Source organism: Hyperolius riggenbachi, chromosome 7 (genome assembly GCF_040937935.1).
Source record: "Hyperolius riggenbachi isolate aHypRig1 chromosome 7, aHypRig1.pri, whole genome shotgun sequence".
In the NCBI taxonomy this organism is placed as follows: Eukaryota; Metazoa; Chordata; class Amphibia; order Anura; family Hyperoliidae; genus Hyperolius; species Hyperolius riggenbachi.
The window spans coordinates 83951615-83965581 of NC_090652.1; the positions used below are offsets into that span (position 1 = coordinate 83951615).

A 13967-nucleotide genomic window follows, 5' to 3' on the forward strand; every position below is an offset into this window, starting at 1 on the left:
GTGTGGCTAGCCATCAAGGACAACAAAGGGATGATTTGCATATTCAGCAGTGATGCATTGTGGGACAGCTCAGAGCTCATTCCAACCTAAATAATCGCAAATACCTTCTGTTTTCAAAAATACCATACTGTATGTCACTACACTTCCATATTATTCCTTTTATGGGATTCTAAACCATTACCAGGGCTGTGGAGTCAGAGTCAAGGAGTCTGAGTAATTTTGGGTACCTGGAGTCGGAGGTTTCATAAACTGAGGAGGAGGAGTAGGATCATTCTTGTACTGACTCTGCAGCCCTGACCAATAACCATGGGGAAGGACTGTTTGATTCGATGTTTCTTATTGGATACAGTTAGCCATGGGCACATGAAGGGCCTGACGCATTATCGGGTGCCCATTATGTCAATTACTGTTGTTTACTTACCCTTTACCTAACCTGTACTCTGATGTGATTCATTGATTGTTAGCTATTATGTGAGCCAGTCTGCTATGACTCAGGACCACTCATGATATGCTATGCCAAGCTGTGCGATCTGGCATAGCTACCCAAGCACAGAGATCTTTCCAAAAATATTGTTCAGCTAAAAGAAAGCAAAAAACAGCATGACAACCCCCATCCTTAAAGGTAATATCCGAGGCGTGTAAAAGAAAAAAATGTACTTACCCGGAGCTTCCTCCAGCCCCGGGGTCCCTCCTGTGCAAGATGCCAACTTCGGCAGGTTGGCATCTACTGCACTATGGTGACGCTGACGTCATCTCGAGTATACTGTGACTGCACAGTACACTCGAAATGACGTCAGCACCACCACGAGTGGCTCTCGCTCGGGCGTGGTAGATGCCGACCTGCCAAGGTTGACATCTTGCATCCGAGGGGACCCTGGGCCACCGGCGGAAGCGGAGCTGCGGCGAGGACACAGGACGGCTGACATGGACTGGAGGAAGCCTGAGGTAAGTAGATTTTTTTTATACTCCTCGGACATTCCCTTTAAATGACTCCCGAGGCAAAGAAATACATCTCTCTTTACTTACCTCGGGCTTCTTCCAGCCCCTAGATGTCCTTTGGGTCCCTCGCCGCAGCTCTTGTCCTCTCCGGGGTCCTGCTGACCACCTGTGAGCACCTGCGCGCTCGTGTCCACATCACCGGGCATGTAATGTCAGGTCGCGTTCATGTGCGGGCCCATCTCCACTAGGTGCAAATGCGTGTGGATTTGCTGCATATGAATTCACATAGCGATGCATTTCAGTGGACCCGTTTCCATTAGATGCATTCAGGGAAAATCTGGGCAGCAGTGCCACAATTTTCTGGACGCCGCATGCGATTTTTGAATCGGTTTGTTTTTTTTGGGGGGCTATTTTCAAGTACATTTTTGCATTATGTCAATAGAAATGGAAAAAAAAAGAAACAAAAATTAGCTATTGTGAATTCGCATGTAAAAAATGGATGCATGTTTATGCAAATTTACATGTCTGAAAAAGACAAAATTACATGTCTGAAAAAGAGCATGCAAACTTGCATGCTTGTGGTGGAAATATACCCTAAAGCTTTATCAGTCCAGCTATAACACCTCTAAAGAGAAGATAGGAATTCAGGTAAACTCACCCTGGGTGACAAAACCAGCAGCATTAAAGAGTACTCGAGCCAAAGCTCGGGTATAAAATGAGATACTTACCTAAAGAGATGGAAGCCTCAGGATCCTATTGGGGCTTCTCTCGGTGCTCTGATGTCCCCTGTAGCTGAGCACGGCCCCCCTGGAAGATTAAAACTGACTTGTCGCTAATTCTATCGGGGCCACGCAGCTCCTCTTCCTCCAGCGTGGCCGCGCAATAGCCGACCCAGCCTGCATGCGCAGTGAGCCGGAGCCGCGGGCTCTGTGATATTGCGCATGCACGGATAGGCTCACGTATCTACCGCACTGACCCGTTTCAGGAAGAAGAGCTGAGCAGCCCCAATGTGGAGGGGGGGCATGTTCAGCAACGGGGGCTTTAGATCAGTGAGGATTGCCTCAATAGGATCCTGAGGCTTCCATCTCTTCAGGTATGTATCCGATTAAATGACAACTGAAGTAAGATGGATATAGAGGCTGCCATTTATTTCCTTTTAAGTAATACCAGTATACTGGCATCCTGCCAAACCTCTGCTTCTAATACTTTTAGCCATAGACCCTGATTCCCCCTCATCTGTGACTAATCACTACTGTAATTTGATCTCTTAAACTCTGTAAGTTCAGAAATCTCCTCTGCCACAGCAGAGCTGCTAATTTGTAAGCACAGGATGTTAACCCTATGTCTGCTTCCATGAAAGCAGAAAGTAGACACACTGCAGATTTATTGCATGATTTCTATCAGCTGTAACTAGGCGTGGGCTTTCGAGTCCACACAGTCTCAAATTCGGAATTCAAATGAAGTCTAATGACTTCACTTGTGACCGCAGGATGGGGGGGCTAACTTACTCAGTAGTCTAAAACAGAGAGGGTAGACTGTGGCGAGTGCACTACATGCATATGCCATAAACCATATATAACAGATGGTGCAACATCCGGTATTATTTTGTAAAGTCTATTCAATAATGCAAGGAGAAAAAAGCAATCCCAGGAGCAGCTCATCCAGTGTAAATAAACAACCTTTAATTATCTTAATTTAAAAATGACAAGGCATAGCAATGGCATAAAAAATTGCATGTGAAAAGAAAACCAGTGGTACTTATCCAGTCACTGCAGCAGCATGGAGGTGCGGAGGTATAGTCGACGGCCGTTTCACCCCCAAATCAGGGCTTTCTCGAGAGTAGTCTTCAGGGATGTCTGCTTTCCATTACGCGCCATAGGTGTAATGAAAGCCGCGTTGCATTACCCACTACCGTGCCTTCTCTTTCAAGCCGGAAGGAGGAAGCAGCGAAGTGGGTGGTGGAATGTAGCTTTCATTAAGCCTATGAGTCCTAAAGGCTTCTGGGTAAGTTAGCCCCCTATCCTGCGGTCACACCTGAAGTCAGACTTATTTGAATTCCGAATTCGAGTCCGTCTGGACTTGAAAGCCCATGCCTGGCTGTAACAAATAAATGTTTTTCTTTAAAGGTTATTATGCTGTGGCTTATCTTTTAGAGCAGAGAGGAAGTTCTGAGTTCAGGTCCACTTAAAAACTAAATTTTTCTACAGTAGTGCCCCTTTAACATGTGAATATAAACCCCTATATTATACTATGATACAGGTCTGCTTTCTAGCAATGCAGCAGACGCACAGTAGCAGTGACAGAGGTAGGATCTGGCTCACTTTGTTCTCCTCACAGGTCTGTGTTTTGTCTCTTTCAGGATTAGCGATGACCTCCGATGCTCCCATCTCTCCCCCACCCAACTGGAAATGGCTTGGAAGGCGGCTCAGCTGATACATTCCAACCCCAGGGAAAAATAAACTCAGGCCAATTGTTTACAGACTCCCAGCATTCCTAGCCAGTCAGAAACTGGATCAATGTACCACACAGGAGCTGCACATAGCATGTGCTCCAAGCACACAGGCCTCATGAGGGGCCAGACACCCGGCCTGTGAGGTCACAGCACAGTGTCTGCCAGTGTGCACAGGGTGCATCAATACTGAGATAAGCACAGATGTCACATCCTAATACCCAGCATTCCTTTATGTAATAACAGTTTACAAACGCTCACACTTCTGCTTTTCCCCTGCTCCTGGCTTTATTCTGTTACTGAAGAGGACCAGTCCACCAAAACTGTCACATCATGGTGGAAAACCCCCAACCTAGATTCATAGACCTACAGCATTACTCCCCCACCATTAGCAGACAATCTCATGCTATTAAAAGATACCTTAGTGGTAATTATTTTTCAAAAAGAACTCCAAATGTGTGTGAGGATTTGTGCAGATGCTTACCACACGTCTCCAGCTGTTTCCCGGTCATGATCCAAGTTCTTTCCTTCCTGGTCCGTGCCCTCCAACCCAGACATTCTACCCGGCGCATGCGCAGTGTGTCCACTTGGGCGCCTTGCGATCGCACTTACGTCAGGAGCGTGCTCACAAGGTGCCCAAGCGGACATACTAGTGTTAGGCAAAAAAAAGCAGAGAGAAACGGCACAGCTGCAGATGCTGATTTATTTGGTATCAAAAACAGTGACAGTCATCACATGTACATAAAACACATCAAAGTGCTGCATAGATAAAACATACCATTGAGGGTAAAAGCTGTAGGAATGGTGCGGGGGGTGCTAAGGCTTAAGACCGTTTTACGCACGTCTGCACTTCTACGGAGGCTGCAAGGCGGAATTCGTAAGCTGCTGGTATTTGTAACCATTTGCTCTATGGCGGCGTCACGCCGCTCGAAATCTCTGCATAGTATACTAGTATGTCGGGGTCAGAGGGCGTCGACCAGGAAGGAAAGTGGGTGGAACACACACACACCGTCTATTTTGAAAAGTAATTACTGCCAAGGTATCGGTTAAGCCTTGTAGTCTGAAGTGAAAATTGCCTGGTGTATACCAGCCTTTAAGTGCCTGGTGTATACCAGCCTTTGGAATGATTGTACAATCATTCCAAATCTATGTAGTAGAAGTATAAATTGACAAAATATATTTTAAATGAATACTTCATGTAGTCCCTCATATTACAGAGAAGGTGGTAAGATTGGACAATGAAGACTGTATAGGTACCTATAGGAATGTTCACTTATATTACATTGCAGGAGGAGACGGATAGGTCAGGGAATTTACATTCCAGTGGGAAGAGCTCAAATCAAATCCTCTAAAGCCCCACACACACTCAACAGCAGCCTTTTATGCAGCACAATTATCCAACATCCAACCAAAAAAAGTTGATTGCTATTAGACGTCAATCCAACAGTTGGATTGACATCTTATCAGTTCTGTGAACAATAGCAAGCAACTTTTTTTGGTTGTTTCACAACAAAAGTTGTTTGATTTATCCATGGAAAGTGAAAGTGAGTGACCGCTTATTGGCCTTCACCATAAACCCAACCATTAATTAAAGAGAACCTGTCCCCTGACAGCCACAGGTGCAGCTTCTTTACTAAGCAGTCATGCAGCTTGTGCCTGGGTAATATTACTACACATACATAGACGGGTACATTTACAGGAACCGGCAGAAGGGGTAAGGGTGAAGCTAGTGAAATAAAATCCAAATCAGAATAGAGTGTTGGATTTCTGCCTTTCCAGATAATACTATCCTGTTCCCTGGAATACTCTTTACTCCTCTCTCATGTACTGTATAGTGGTTGTAGATGGGATCACTCATTGGCAGTCTTTCTCAACCAGGGTTCCTCGAGTACTCTGCAAGGGTTCCCTGGCATTTCCCCCCATCATGGGGGAAGTATAAAAGAGCACATTATAATAGGAGTATCAGAATAATAATGAGCACATTAATAATAACCACTAGAATAAGGAGACAGTATAATGAGTGGCAGTGTAATAGGGGTAGTAAAATAAACAGCTACACCTTTTTTTTAAAGACCATTCGTCCAGCAAAATAAATGCAGGGGTTCCTCGAGATTCAAAAATTATTTGCAGGGGTTCCTTTAGGTCCTAAAAATATTTGCAGGGGTTCCTTGAGGTCCCAAAAATATTTGCAGGGGTTCCTTGAGGTCCCAAAAATATTTGCAGGGCTCCTACAGGATAAAAAGGTTGAGAAAGGCTGGCTTATTATGTTGAAGGACCTCAGAGGTGAGCTTCTCTCTAGAATTCCCTGATCTGCCCTCACTGCTGAAGAGTCTCACTCCTTGTGCTTCAGCAAGAAAAGGCTTAACCTCCTTGGCGGTAATCCCGAGCTGAGCTCGGGGTATGCCGCCGGAGGTCGCCGCTCAGGCCCTGCTGGGCCGATTTCAGTTCTGAAAAAAGCAGCACACGCAGCTGGCACTTTGCCAGCCGCGTGTGCTGCCCGATCGCCGCCGCTCCGCGGCGATCCGCCGCGTGCAGCGGCGAAAGAGGGTCCCCCCAGCCGCCCGAGCCCAGCGCAGCCGGAACAAACAGTTCCGGCCGGCGCTAGGGGCTGGATCGGGCGGCTCTGACGTCAGGACGTCGACTGACGTCCATGACGTCACTCCGCTCGTCGCCATGGCAACGAGGAAAGCGAAACAAGATAGGCCGCTCATTGCGGCCTATCTTGTTACTTTCGATTGCCGGAGGCGATCGAAAGTACGGATCAGGAGCGCCCTCTAGTGGGCTTTCATGCAGCCAACTTTCAGTTGGCTGCATGAAATATTTTTTTTTTTATTAAAAAAAAACCACATTGCAGCCTCCCTGGCAAAATAAATAAACCGCCAGGGAGGTTAATCTTTCAGCTGATGTTTCTGTAATGTAAAATAAGTGGAGAATTACAGATAATGAGATCCCCTTGTGGTGGCCATAGAAGGTGCAGAAATGACCAAAGACCCTGAGAGGTATAAGAAGACCATGAGAGGTATGAGAAGACACTGGTTGATTCAGCTCCCTGCAATCCACTTATGGTGAAAGCTCAGTTTTATAGGCTGGCCCTTTTACAGAAACAGTGTGAAATAAGGGAACAAAGCCAGTGAGATGTCCCAGGACTCGCCGTCTAATGTTTACCTGCCATATAGAAGCCATACAGTCCTGCTAACACAGGGACTTCCGCGGCACTGCCAAACCTACCCTGCCGAGCAGGGTCTGCCTTATACTTCTAATAAAACTGGCAAAATGTCAGCAAGCTGTCTGTGTGTTTTTTTTCCCTAAAGAACATTATACATGGTACACACCATGCAAGTTCTCATCAGATAGACGGGTCTAATCGATTATTTCCAATGAGTCCGATCTGATTACCAATCATTTTTCTGATCGATTTTGTATTGAAGTGATTGGAAAATGGATCAGAAAATCAATCGGAAATCAGATCGGACCTGTCGGAAATAATCGGTTCAACCCGTCTATCTGATTGGAAATTGCATGGTGTACAAGGCATTAAAGAAAACCTGAACTGAACATTAAAAGTCAAAATAAGCATACACAAGTCATACTTACCTACCATGTAGTCTACTCCTCAGTGTCTTTCTCCTGTCCCGCGTCCTATTTGTTCACTGTGATCAAGGGAATTTTCTGTCCTCCATTTTGAAAATGGCCATTACCCATAACAGCTTTCTGGTCAGCACACAGTTAAACTGTAACATCGCCCACTTCAGCCATAGGGAAACATGGACATTACCTGGTACATCAGTTTTCCTCTCAGCTGTAACTGACAGCAACTGATATTTTACTGACAGCAACTGATATATTTCAGATCTGACAAAATATTGTCAGAACTGGAAGGGGTTATTGTCAGAAGAAAATGGTGAGCTTCTGAGAGGAACTGATGGCAAGGTAACTATGTAATATTCATTTGAAGTTACCTCATGTGTTTATTTTAAATATTTGTACTCAGTACAGGTTCTCTTTAAAGAGATCCAAATAAGATGATTAAAGAACTACTCCATGCAGTGTAATTAGAGCGGGAATAGAACAGGCTGCATGAACAGGCTCCCCCCCCCCTATAATCAGCAGAAATAAAAAAAATTCCATCATGTTGAATTAGTGCTACATTTGTGCCACAAAATTAAAGTCTTTTTGAAGATCATAGCAATTATATTGTTCCAGGTGATGATGTCACCCAGTCATTCTACAACGGCGCACAGGGCAAGAAGTCAATAATGGTCGGGTAGTGCCGTATTTGTGCCCATTTGTGTTAGAAAAATCACTCTCCACTCAGATTGCTAGTACTGATTTTTTTTTTTTTTTTGCTTCTATTCACTAAACTGTTTTGACTAATAAAAAATGTTCAACATTGTTAGGCTGGGTGAACTTTTGACCTTTACAAAAAAGTTAATATCTTAAAAACTATGAAAGATAACATGATTTTTGCAGCACAAATGCACCACTACTTGACCAAGTTGCATGTCTGTGTGGTGTTATAGGGGGGTTGAGTGATTTTACCATCTGAAGAAAAAATAATTGCTGTTATCTTAAAACAGAAAGCAGCACAAATCTTCATTTTTTGCAACACAAATGGGCATAAATGTACCACTAACCAAACATAAAGGTTCTTTTATCTGTGCTGATGGGGGGAGGCAGCTTCTAACCAAAAGATTTGTAATTTATACCGTTAGAAAATATTTTATGCTTTAAAAGTTATAAGCGGTTAAAGTTATTAAAAGATTGTCTGTTAAGATGTCTGACTACCTCCCGAAAAAAGCTGCCAGATTTCAAATACTTACTTGATTGAGAGCTGAAGATAATAGATACTTGTCCACTAGCAACAAAGGGGGCAGTCCATTTTGTTATCAGCATGTCTGCTTGGGAATTGTCACACTCTGTCCACTTTATTATTGTTGCTGCTGAGAGAAATGAACTCTTTGTGGCCAGCACTACAGAGTCTCTTCATCAACTCCTTTCTTTTATTGAAATTGGGAAAGCACACCACCAATTATTACTGTGCAATGGTCATACCCATTCAGACACTGAAGGTTTTCAAATGTCAGAATGAATAATATGACCAGCACCTACTTCCAATAATGTCTTGTTGATAAAATTATTTTTCATTAAAGTAAACCTATGACTTCCATAAAAGAAAGAGTCAGATACTGATCTCGGTAAAACACTACATCTTAACATTATGTTTACTAATCAACTCCAAACTTACTGATCTCAAACACACTACATTTTTGTTTTCTGTTAACACAAATAAAGTGTCTTTCTTCTTGAATGTAGCTGTACAATCTCTTGGGTTGAAAGAAATGCACACCTTTGATTTTTCCATCCTTCTCGATCGACTGTTAATGAGAAAAACTGCAATTCCAATCCGATTTCTCAAACGCATAAAAAAAAATGTTTTCATACAACCGAGACCACCGCTGGTCGCAGTGACTATCTGGACGTGCTCCTGTCTGAACTATTGTGACTGTACTGCACAAGTGCAGTGATAGCCTGCACAGTAGCACGGAGACGCATGTGCAAGTCGTCTTCCAGTGAGGCCGCGCTCATACATGGACGGAAGCGCATCTGTGCGAACTTGTTTGATAAGCCCTTGTCGAATAGGTTCAGATGGTCCCAGCACTGGATTGACGAGCCGTCCGGTAAAGGTCATTAGTGCTGATCTCCAGGCACAAATCCAAAAATACCATATTTTTGGGGGGAGGAAATTAAACTTTTGCAGCTAGATTTCATGGCTTGTGTGTCTTGAAATAAACCGCCAGGGAGGTTAAAGTAAACCTGAGATGCCCCAATATAAAGATGTTATACTCTCTCGGGGCTTCCTCTAGCCCCATGAGCAGTGATGCATCCCTCGCTGTCCTCCCAAGTGCCTCCGTTCTCGTGGTATCGGTCCCAGTAATCCTGCTCGGTCGCGCCAATCGGCTGTTCATGCTCCTACGTGGAGGGCGGCGCATGTGCAGAAGAGCCAACTGGTATGACTGAGCAGGATTACCGGGACTGATTGCGGCTGAACGGAGGCACTTGAGAGGACGGCGAGGGATGGATCCATGCTCATGGGGCTGGAGGATGCCCTGGGTGAGTATAAAATCTTTATATTGGGCCATCTTGGGTACACTTTAAATGTTCCCTTTATTTTTTTGAGCAGTGTATAATGATAATAAGGTCAGTGCACCAGAACCAGATCATTTTTACAGAAGCAGGGCTTTCCATGAGCGCAGCAATGTCTGATGAAGTCATATGACTGGTAGAGATTGGCCGAATATCAAATTTTGGGTTCGTGAATTTTGAATCCGAATCTCCGCAAAAATTTGCAAATCTGCGAATCCCCATAGACTTCAACTGGGAGGAGAATTTTAAAACCAATAAAGACTGTTTTTGGCCACAGAGGTGATTAAAAAGTTGTTTCAAGGGGCCTAACACCTGGACAGGGACTTGCCGGAGGGGGATTCATGCCAAAAGTCCAACCAAAAATTACGGAGTTGACGCAGAGTTGTGTTTTAATAATCAGAAGTCACATTACATTCCTAAACTGCTGGAATAAAGTGCTTTAAAATATCCAGCATGTGTACATGTTGATCAGGTGGTGTAAGGGTAACGCCCGCTTCCCACTGACAGACGAAACGCCGCAGTCCGCAAACAACAGCCTTAACCTGCTGAGCGGTCTGGACGAGCTCAGCTCGTCCAACACCGCCAGAGGCTGCCGCTCAGGCCCTGCTGGGCCGATTTTAATGAAATAAAAAGCAGCACACGCAGCCGGCACTTTGCCAGCCGCGTGTGCTGCCTGATCGCCGCTGCAGCGCGGCGATCCACCGCGTGCAGCGGCGAAAGAGGGTCCCTTCAGCCGCCTGAGCCCTGCGCAGCCGGAACAAATAGTTCCGGCCAGCGCTAAGGGCTGGATCGGAGGCGGCTGACGTCCATGACGTCACTCCGCTCGTCGCCATGGCGACGAGGTAAGCGAAACACGGAAGGCCGCTTATTGCGGCCTTCCGTGTTACTTCTGGCCGCCGGAGGCGATCGGAAGAACGCCTCCGGAGCGCCCTCTAGTGGGCTTTCATGCAGCCAACTTTCAGTTGGCTGCATGAAATAGTTTTTTTTTTATTTAAAAAAAACCCCGCAGCCACCCTGGCGATTTAATAAGAACGCCAGGGTGGTTAACAGACTTAACGACCTTAAGTGATTATGTCAGGTTAGCATATCTTTGTTTTTACCAGTTGACACCTCCAGGACATAAATGTTAGTCCTCTCTGTGGCAATCTTTGTGTAGTGGCTGCCGTGCTTGTGCGCACAAATCGTGGGAATGTAGGCAAGGTGATCACGGTTTTCCAGTCTCCATAGTCAGGCTGAGGTAGTTCAATGGCAGTTAAGTGACCAAAAAAACACTGATTCTGCACATTGTGCCTTAGTGGATACTACAGGGGGCAGTAGTGGATACTACATGCCAGTAGTGATGGTGAAGGATTATTGGGGGAGTGGGTGCACTACTAGGACCAGCAGAACGGTCTCCTACAGCACTGAGGTTTTACACAGGGGCCAGTGGATATTAGACGCCAGTAGTGGTGTGAAGGTGGGTTATGGTCGGTGCACTAATAGGACCAGCAGACCTATCTCCAACAGCTAACTTGTGCACTGGCCACAGAAGAGCAATACAATAGCAAGAAAAACGATGAAGGGCTTACACACTATGAGATTTTCTGGCCGGTTTACTGTCAGATCGATTATTTCCAACATGTCTGATTTGCTTTCCGATCAATTTGAGCGTTTTCTGATCGATTTCCTATTAAAGTTAACGGAAATCGATCGGAAATCGATCTGACAGTAAATCGGCCAGAAAATCTCACAGCACACTGTCCCTGATCTGCCTAGCACAGAAGCCAAACACAGACTGCAAAATGGCTGCTATGCTGGCTTTCTGATAAATGGGAGGGGGGTGGTCCAGGTGGGAGCGATAGCTGATTGGCTGCTATGTGCCTGCTGATTGGAAGGTAATGGGTGAAAGTTTAACTCAATGGAGACTTATAGGGGGCGGGTCAAATACACCATGTATTCGCCTGAGGGGGCGAACGCGAACACCCCTTGTTAGCCGTGAAAAAAGGCAAATAGTTTGGCCCATTTCTAATGACTGGAGTGCCGCAACCGGAAAGCTCCTCACAGGCGCTTTGTGGCTTACTCTGCCTACAGTATAGCGAGGTTCACAGTGCAGCCGGGGGCATTTGCGATATAACAGCGGCCGGCATGGAGCACTCTGTATGTAGTGTGGTTACAGTGAAGGTGAAGCATAATTTTCATTGAACTGTATGCTTCACTGTACCCGACAGAACGCATGGGTAATGTACAGCACTGCTGTCTGTAAAGTTGTGTACCGGCTGTCGCATGGAATGTTGCAACTGATCAATGTGAACTGGGCCTCAGAGTTGAGGTTCAAAGGAGTCTCCTGTGTGTTGCATAAGATAAAATCATTAAACGGCAATGTGCCCAAATAGCACTGCATGTTTGCATAAGGTGATCTGTGTTCTGGCCAACCTGTGGAATTGTTGGGTCAAAAATGTAGATATTTACCTCTATAGAGAGAAGCCTCTGGAGGACATCCCCGCCTTTGACCCCCTCCCACCCGATGTCCTCGACCACACTTCTGTACAAGAACGCACATGGTCGCACCGTGCAGGATGACTTGTGCAAGTTGCCGCCACTCGAGCTTAGCATAAAAAGCTCAGTGCTAGTGCACAGGAGCGAGTTACCTGCGCAGTGCAGCCAAGCTCAGGTGACAAGCTCTTGTAGATAGACTTTGGGTGTGTCCCTGTGCTGGAGCAGCAAGGAGGAAGGCATTGGTCTATCGAGGTAAGTACCCAAATTGCTGTCCACCTACCTCACAACTCTTTAAGGCCCAGTGCACACCAAAAACCTCTAGCAGATCTGCAAAACGCTAGATGTTTTTGAAGCAGATTTCAGAGCCAGGCCTGGATTTACAGCACAGGAGCCTATACGCACAGAAGTCCTGGTACTCTAGAACTTGCCCTCCATGAACCTACAAGTACCCACTGAGCCGGGCTGCGGGTGCCCCTTAGCATTAGGTAGCCAGATGTACCCTCAGCAATAAGAAGCTAGTTGTGCCCCCAACTGAAAGGAGATCTGGTCAGTGGAATGCCGGGTGACTAACCTCTCATTTAAACTTCGCTTGGGACACTTCCTGGGTAAGACAGGAGAGCGGCACTTGGGAAGGGGAGGGAGCTGCCTTTCCATTATCAGGCGCCTGTAGGCACATGCCTACAGTGCCTTATTGTAAATCCGGCCCTGTTCAGAGCGATTCTAGGCATGTTTACAGACGTTTTCTAAACAGACCTAGCGTTTTTTGGAGCTTTTTTGTGTAGCAGATTTCATTTATTGTTACAGTAAAGATGTTACTGAACAGCTTCTGTAACAAAAACGCCTGGAAAACCGCTCGGATCTAGAGTTTTTCAGAGCAGTTTTCCACTTTCCTATACTTTAACATTGAGGCAGAAACGCCTCAGAAATCTAAAAAACGCTGCAGCTCCTCGAGTTTGCATTTGTGGAAAAAACTAACAGTTTTGTTTTCATTCATTTGAATACTTTAAAATAAGAAATATATCAATCTAAATGACAGAAGTAAAGTTTAACCTCCCTGGCGGAAAGCCCGGGCTGAGCACGGGCTATGCCGCCGGGAGGCACCGCTCAGGCCCCGCTGGGCCGATTTGCATAATTTTTTTTTGCTGCACGCAGCTAGCACTTTGCTAGCTGCGTGCAGTGCCCGATCGCCGCCGATCCGCCGCTATACGCGTCGCCGCAGCCCCCCCCCCCCCCAGACCCCGTGCGCTGCCTGGCCAATCAGTGCCAGGCAGCGCCGTGGGGTGGATCGGAGTCCCCTTTGACATCACGACGTCGATGACGTCATCCCACCCCGTCGCCATGGCGACGGGGGAAGCCCTCCAAGAGATCCCGTTCTTTGAGGGGCTGGGGGGATGCCGCTGAGCAGCGGCTATCATGTAGCGAGACCTCGTCTCGCTACATGAAAACATTTTTTATTTTTTTTTAAAAAAACGTATTTGCTGCCCCCTGGCGGATTTTGACAAACCGCCAGGAGGGTTAAGGCCCATACACACGTCGGATTTCCGCGAACGACGGGTCGTTTGAACGTCCCGTCGTTCGCCCGCTAAATCGGGCGTGTGTACAGACTATCGGTGGTTTGATAAGAGTGGGTTTGAGCGATCCGCCCGGCGGATCGCTCAAACCCACTCTTATCAAATGAACGATAGTCTGTACACACGCCCGATTTAGCGGGCGAACGACGGGACGTTCAAACGACCTGTCGTTCGCGGAAATCCGACGTGTGTATGGGCCTTTAGAGTATATTTAACACAAAAATACATATACTTACATATCAGTCCTGAAAGAGGGACAAATGAGGAAGAAAGAAGGTGATTTAGAGTGATTTAGTTCCCAAAGAGGGATTGTCCCTCTGAAAAAAAAGAGACAGTTGGGAGCTATACTTCAGCTACACTTTATGCTGGTCACATGCTACACGTTTGTA

General features: G+C 46.0%; 1 protein-coding gene across 4 annotated transcripts in view; it reads left to right on the forward strand.

The window, feature by feature from the left end:
- CORO7 (coronin 7) overlaps positions 1-13967 on the forward strand; it is a 343435-nt gene that overhangs the window by 302053 nt on the left and 27415 nt on the right. Inside the window, exons 28-29 of one of the 4 annotated variants that reach the window (XR_011022668.1) lie at positions 3299-5530; positions 5562-6667. The exons of 1 other annotated variant lie outside the window; for it this stretch is intronic. Coding sequence is in view for 1 of the 3 variants with exons in the window: in XM_068244173.1 (XP_068100274.1) it covers positions 3299-3304 (6 nt within the window). In the remaining 2 variants the exon portion in view is untranslated. Of the gene's footprint in view, positions 1-3298; positions 6668-13967 lie in introns of those variants that run through there. 2 more of the 4 variants (XR_011022669.1, XM_068244173.1) reach the window with 2 other exon arrangements.